Here is a 7,500-nt window from a genome sequence, read left to right as displayed (position 1 = left end):
AGAGGCGTGCAGCGGCGCGCAAAGGGAGAGCGCAATGGCCTGATGTGTCCACCAGGTGGACGTCAAGAGGCATTGCAATGACCCACGCGACCACTAGAGGCGTTTGACTCGTTCTGTCTGGGGACCACAGTGGTTGCTTAGCGACCAGATAAACAAGACGCCCGTCACGCGAGAATGCGTGAGGGGGTCTCGGAACGATGCGGTCTCACCTACTCCCGTAAAGACTGGTGGACTTTGTCGTCCCGGTTCTGAGTGCCGGAGTTCTAACGGGACATGCAGTTAGAACTCTGGTGATGGATGTGGATGTGGTTTAGCAGCACCAGATAGCAGTTTGGCTGCTAAATGTGACTGTGTGTGTGTGAGCTTATCTGATCAGATAACACGAGCGGCGGCGGATTAGTGAAGGAGGGGGAGAGAGAAGGGAGTTAAAAAGTTCTGGGCCGGTCCACGTGAGTTAACACGCGGCTCCTTGTGTCTCCGTACGAAGTCCTGTGTCTGGATGGACGTGAATCCGTCTTAGAGACGGTGTGTTTTCACAGGTCGGACTTTTATACCGGCGCATCATGGTCCGGCTCCCTGCTGTGCTCACCATGGCCTTGGCCAATCAGAGCGGGGTTGGCTTCAGAGTTTCCGGGGCGTTTTCTACGGCTGTGGGTGGAGTTGGTGGATCCCCCTGGTGGTGAGGTGCAGGGATGCAGCTTCCAGGGAGGGGTTGCCGTGGACCCCCTTGTGGAGGTCATATGACCAATGGCAAATTTTTCCAGTGGCGACCACATGTTCCTTTGTCCTGAGGGGGTGAGCCATGGAGGCCAGGCCCAACACAATGAACCAACACAAGAAGAGAAGGAGGAGGAGGAGGAGAAGGAGGAGGAGGAGGAGGAGGAGGAGGAGGAGTAGGAAGAGGAGGAGGAGGAGGAGGAGGAGTAGGAAGAGTAGAAGGAAGAGGAGGAGGAGGAGGAGGAGGAGTAGGAAGAGGAGAAGGAAGAGGAGGAGGAGGAGGAGGAGGAGTAGGAAGAGGAGAAGAAAGAGGAGGAGGAGGAGGAATAGGAAGAGGAAGAGGAGGAGAAAGAGGAAGAGGAGGAATAGGAGGAGAAAGAGGAAGAGGAGGATGAAGAGGAAGGGCAGGCCGAGGAGGAGGAGGAGGAGGAGGAATAGGAAGAGGAGGAGAAAGAGGAAGAGGAGGAGGAGGAATAGGAGGAGAAAGAGGAAGAGGAGGAGGATGAAGAGGAAGGGCAGGCCGAGGAGGAGGAGGAGAAGGAAGTTGAGCAGGAAGTGGAGGAGGAGGAGGAGGAAGAGGAGGAGGAGGAGCAGTCTGAGGAAGAGGAGCAGGCGGGGGAGGAGGAGGAGGAGGAGGAAGAGGATGAAGATGAGGAAGAGGAGGAGGAGGAGAAGCAGGCCGATTAGGGGGAGGAGGAGGAGGAGGAGGAAGAGCAGGAGCAGGATGAAGAGGAAGAGGAAGACGAAGACGAAGATGAAGATGAAGAGGAAGAGGTTCAGTCCACACAGTGATGGTTCTACGTCACATCCAGAGAAACCCTGGTTCGATGCTGGACTCTCACAGTGTCCTCTCTGCTCTCACCCCCTCCACCTACAGAGAGATGAGAGAGATGAGAGGTGATGAGGAGAGTCTCTGTGGAGCAGCCAGGACTTCAGTCCTGTCCACAGCAGCAGCTCAGAGCTCATGAAGGACCACCACTGTCAGACCAACACAACAAGCCTGAGGCTCCTCTGATTGGCTGACTGTGTCCTCTGCTGTCCAATCCTGAAGCTGCTCAGCGTTCTCCTCTCACAGCCTCACAGAGCAGTCAAACTCTGGATCTTTGTTCTCACACTAACTGTGTTTAGTAGAAACCTGCTGGAAGCAGCATGGACTCACTCCAACATCTACTGACCTGAGAGTCTGCAGGCTGCAGTCTGGACTCTGCTGAAGACCAACCAGCTGCTGCACATCTGGATCCTCAAGGTCGTTGTGACCCAGGTAGAGCTCCTTCAGGTGGGAGGGGTTGGACTTCAGAGCTGAGGCCACAGAAGAACAGTTGATCTTTGACAACCTGCAGCCCCTCAACCTGAATAAAGAGAGAAAGCAGCAGAATGAATGAGGAGAACCAATCAGATGTGTTGATGGAGAAATGAGCAGCTCCACATTACTGTGTCCTGATCAATGAGCTGTTCTGTTGTTGTGGCTCTTCATCACACTCATCCTCCACATGTCAGCACAACATTGCCACTCCTCCTCATGTCCACACACATCAGTAACAAGCTGCTGAGCTCAGTCCATCTCTCACTGCAGGATCAGAGTCTCACATCACAGCTGCTCACAAACATTTCTCCTTCTACAACAGTAACAGACAGTCAACTGACCCCAGAGTCTCCAGACTACAGAGTGGACTCTCCAGAAAACCACACAGCTGCTCAACTCCTGAATCCTGCAGCTGGTTCCCACTCAGGTCCAGATGTTTCAGATGTTTCAGGAGGGAGGGGTTGGACTTCAGAGCTGAGGCCACAGAAGAACAGCTGATCTTTGACAACCAGCACCACCTCAACCTGAATAAAGAGAGAAAGAAGTGAGATTAGAGGACAAAGTTTGATGTTGAAGTCATTGAGACTGAAGAAGGTTCAGACTGGAAGAGTTTAGAAATGTAAAGTCCAAACAGCTGAAGCCACCAGGAGGAGAAGAGTCTCATCAACATGCTGATCACTAACATGCTGCAGAGCTCAGTCCATCTCTGTCCTCCAACATCTGGATCACAACACACACACACACACACACACACACACACACACACACACACACACACACACACACACACACACACACACACACACACACACACACACACACACACACACACACACACACACACACACACACACACACAGTTATTCCAATATTGTTTTTTTTCTTTTCTAAATGTTATAAAACTTCCATACTGAACTTCAAACCCTTCAACATTTGTTTCCTGAATATTTTCTAACTTTTCTTGTATATTTGAGTGGAGCTGTTGGTAGAATTAAGGGTTAAACGTCAGTCTGTCATACAAATATGGACAAAACATGATATTCAGCAGTGTACACGGACATTCTGGGCGGCAGGTGCTCAGTGTAAAATAAGGAACCATGTTCAGCGTGTGGTTCCACCTGCTGTGTTATTATAATAGTGTGAGATTAAAAAACAACAACCTTACAGCCACACGTTGTAAGTAAATGTAAATTTAATTGAATATTGGCCGATTTTTAAAAATCCCCCCAAAATGGCAGTGTCTTGAAACTGTCCTAACTTCAGTAAATAGAAAAGTCTTGAGTGGAACCTTAAAAGTAGAGCCTGTTTCAGCCTCCCTAACTGAAACTGGGATCTGGTTCCACATCAGAGGAACCTGAAAGCTGAAAGCTCTGCCTCCATTCTACTTTTAGAAAAGCTAGGAACCTCCAGTAAGCCAGCACTCTGAGAACCAAGTGTTCTTCTGGGGAGATCTGGGACGAGCAGTTCTTTAAGATATGATGGAACCTGGTTGTTAAGAGCGTTCTAAGTTAGAAGGAGGATTTTAAATTCTCTTCTAGATTGAACAGGGAGCCAATGAAGCGAGGTTAGTGTTGGAGTGAGGTGATCTCTGGTGCTGGTTCTTGTCACGACTCTGGCTGCAGCATTTTGAAGCAGTTGAAGACTTTTGAAGCAGTTATTGTTTCACCCTGATAATAGGGAGTTACAATAGTTACTCTGGAAGTAACTAATGATGGATTACTCTTTCAGCATCACTCTGAGTCAGCATGTTTCTAATGTTGGAAATATTACGGAGGTGAAAAAAGGCAGTCCTGCAGATTGTTTAATGTGGAGTTGAAGGATAAATCCTGGTCTAAAAGAACTCCCAGGTTCCTCACAGTGGTACTGGAGGACAAAGTAATACCATCTAGAGGTACTAGATCTTTAGATCATTTCTCTCTCACATGTTTTGGACCAAATATAATAATTTCAGTTTTATCAGAGTTCAGGAGCAGGAAATTACGGCTCATCCAACCTTTATGTCTTCAAGACAAGTTTCTAGTTTAGAACGTTGGTTATTATGGTCTGGTTTCATAGATAAATAGATTTGTGTGTCATCTGCATAACAATGGAAGTTCATAAAGTGTTTTTTAATTCTATTCCCTTCAGGAAGCATGTACAAAGTGAAAAGTAAAGGATTCGGTGTGATTTTAGTGTGATTGTGAAAAAAACAGCTGCAGTGAATCCTCTTAAAAATGACCCAGCAGAACCTGGGGTTCCCCGGCTAGTTCAGTAGGTAGAACATGAGACTCGCACTCTCAAGGTAGAGGGTTCATGTCCCACACCGGGCGTCACCTTCCTGTGGGCTCACCACCTCCAGGAAAGGTTCTTAATGGGTGTGATGTGATCTGGGTGACAGTGATCAGACTGACACCCCCGTGACCTGGAAACGGATAGATGGATGAATGGATGGATGGATGGATGGATGGACGGATGAATGGATGGATGGAGAACCTGGGGTCATGGAGGAATGGACAGGACAGGAATGTGCTGCACTTTGCTGAAAACAATTAGATTTTCATTTTAAAGAACTGTTCTGCCTGTTCAGTAATATAATGTATTGTGTGATTTAAGTGTGTAATTGTGAACAATGTTGATGTTGTCGATGGTCACGTCAATATGTGACACAGACAGCACAGTGCACTATTCTATTTTCTTTTAAATGAACATAAGCTGCTCCCACCAAACCTAAAAACAAAAATACATTTGTACATATACAGTTTAGGCCACCCTTGTCTATAAGTACAGAGGCCCGCGTTGTACCAGAGCATGCATTTTACTGTGGGATTGTGGGGTTTTGTGTTTGTTGTGTTTTTTAAGAAAAACTAGTTTTAAAATTTCCCTCCCCCGACAGAGGGAGGGGAAGTGAGTGAGAGAAAGAGAGAGAGCGATGTGGGGGGCAGGGCAAGTGAAGTACTGCAGCAATACACAGACACTGAGGGTTTTCTCTCTGTTGATAGTATTTGCTGGTTATGATTCTGAGGAGAGGAGATTTTCCTCTGAGGAGGACGTTGCTCAGCCACTGAGCGCAGCAGCCAGAGTTACGTGATGTACCTGAACGCATCACCCCTGTATCGTCAGCATGAAGATCGTTTATCCGTAAAAATCCATAAATGAGCATCATTGTTGAAGCCGCTGGGTTTAAAGTGTGTGAAACAAGTAGGGGCTTATAGTCCAGAAATTACAGAAGGTTCTGGTACGTGCCTTATGTTAGAAAAAAGTACCGTATGCTGAGGGGTACATTTTAAAAGTGCTGGTACTGCGTTCTGGTGAATACCGGCCCACTTAAAGCAGTTTTAAACTCTAAAAGTATTTTCTGGATCTTGTACAGTAAAGTGTGAATATTTAATTCCAAACCCTTCAACATTTGTTTCCTGAATATTTTGGTGTAAATTTGAGTGTAGCTGTTGGTAAAATAAAGGGTTAAACATAGAAATATACAACATAGAACCTAGAACTACATGTAAATCTACCTGGTGACGTTTTAATGTGTTCTGTTATTTTCATTGGTTCCTGTTGCTGTTTGTTGTTGTGATTGGTTAGACTGAAGAAAAGGGGGCGGGGCTAATGCTGTGCACCTGCAGACCACAGAGACATAGTCTGAGTATTAACAGTGAAACAATAGATCAGTTCTATTGGAGATGGACTTTATCACCCTGGAAGTCAGAGCAAGAGGCAGAAGAGCTGATTTGGACTTTTGATAAGTTTCACTGGAAGATTGTTGAATTAGGAGACGAAAGGACGTCTGAAGTCTCTGGTAGCACGACTGTAAGTAATGTACATTTAAGTGATAGTTATTCTATTGTAGAAAAAGTGTTTAGAGTTTTTATGATAGTTAGAAGGTTTAAGGTATTGCATTTTTTATTATTTTAGGTGTTTGTTTGGTTCTTTAGTTTGGTATAAAGTTCTTTCCAAAAAGTGTTCTTTAACTCCAGAGTTCATTCACACAAAAAACCTTTGATTTGTAGCTACAACATGATTGTTACTCCCCTCAAGTAACTAACTGAGGTTACTGTATTTGTGAAAGTGAGTAACTTGTTTTGAGTCTGACACTTGTTGAAATGAAATGTTAAATCCTGCAGCCGAGCCAAACCCCAGCTCAAGTGGTCTGCCTCTTTGTTTCCTATTACAGGATGGAATCACACCCCTACATGACACACACTGGGTCAGGGGGGCAACAATGGCAGAGTGAGGGAGAGTTTGGAGCTCCAGCTGGGAGATCAGTGACTCTTCATCCAGGAGAGATCAGCCTGCTTTGAAAGCTGAAGGTCAACATGGAGCGTGTCAGAGGTTGACGGAGAATTCTCCACTGCAGCACCTTGCTTCTTCTACCAAGCTTTGAAATGTGGAGCTCCACACGGCTCTGCCACAGTCACAGGACTAAAGCCCAGAGAAGAAGTCTCAGTTTCTCATGGAGATCCTCAGTGTGGATCATCTCATATCAGCCTGATGTCTGACCTTTAGTGTCAACACAACTTTCACTGCACACAAACTCAAACATGGAGTCTGACCTCAGAGTCTCCAGACTACAGAGTGGACTCTCCAGAAAACCACACAGCTGCTCAACTCCTGAATCCTGCAGCTGGTTCCTACTCAGGTCCAGATGTTTCAGATGTTTCAGGAGGGAGGAGTTGGACTTCAGAGCTGAGGCCACAGAAGAACAGCTGATCTCTGACAACCTGCAGCCCCTCAACCTGAATAAAGAGAGAAAGAAGTGAGATTAGAGGACAAAGTTTGATGTTGAAGTCATTGAGACTGAAGAAGGTTCAGACTGGAAGAGTTTAGAAATGTAAAGTCCAAACAGCTGAAGCCACCAGGAGGAGAAGAGTCTCATCAACATGCTGATCACTAACACGCTGCAGAGCTCAGTCCATCTCTGTCCTCCAACATCTGGATCCTCCTAAACTCCTCTCAGAGGTTTGACTTCAACACATTCTAACTTCAGACAGTGAACTGACCTCAGAGTCTCCAGGTTACAGTTTGGACTCTCCAGTCCAGCACACAGAAACTTCACTGATGAATCCTTCAGCCGGTTCTCACTCAGGTCCAGATGTTTGAGATGGGAGGAGTCAGACTTCAGAGCCGAGGAGATCACTTCACAGTTGGAGAGTTTACATGAAGAAAGGCTGTAATGAGACACAGAGAGGACAGGACGTTGTTATGAGGACTTTGTTGGACCTCAGAGCTTCAGATCGTCTTCTCTGGGTTTGACTTTGGCTTCATGTGGACGTGAAGGAGACAACATGGAGGTCCACATGTTTTGTTCATGTCTTCAGTTCCAGATGTTGAAGTGAAGCTGTGGAGTGGAGCTGGACGTCCTGCTACTTCTTTCTATTCATTACAGAGTGTTTGGTTGGAGAGACGGGGACAGTGGAGACAATCATTCTTCTGAGAGACACAATTCATTCATTCATTCATGGTTTAGTTTGTGAGAACTGTGGGAGCAGAGACATTGTCCTGGA

General features: G+C 46.4%; 1 protein-coding gene across 3 annotated transcripts in view; it reads right to left on the bottom strand.

The window, feature by feature from the left end:
- The window catches only part of LOC308128373 (NACHT, LRR and PYD domains-containing protein 12-like), a 281,629-nt gene that overhangs the window by 256,100 nt on the left and 18,029 nt on the right, over nt 1–7,500 (bottom strand). Inside the window, exons 9-11 of one of the 3 annotated variants that reach the window (XM_080494073.1) lie at nt 6,997–7,164; nt 6,550–6,732; nt 2,362–2,544 (exon numbers count right to left, since the gene is read on the bottom strand). In XM_080494073.1, the coding sequence (XP_080350199.1) occupies nt 2,362–2,544; nt 6,550–6,732; nt 6,997–7,164 (534 nt within the window). Of the gene's footprint in view, nt 1–2,361; nt 2,545–5,909; nt 6,733–6,996; nt 7,165–7,500 lie in introns of those variants that run through there. The other 2 variants (XM_080494074.1, XM_080494075.1) reach the window with 2 other exon arrangements.

Source organism: Lipophrys pholis (genome assembly GCF_963383615.2).
Source record: "Lipophrys pholis genome assembly, contig: SCAFFOLD_24, whole genome shotgun sequence".
Taxonomy (NCBI): domain Eukaryota; kingdom Metazoa; phylum Chordata; class Actinopteri; order Blenniiformes; family Blenniidae; genus Lipophrys; species Lipophrys pholis.
Note: the sequence above shows the minus strand (reverse complement) of the source record. Positions and strands in the feature narration are given on the sequence as shown.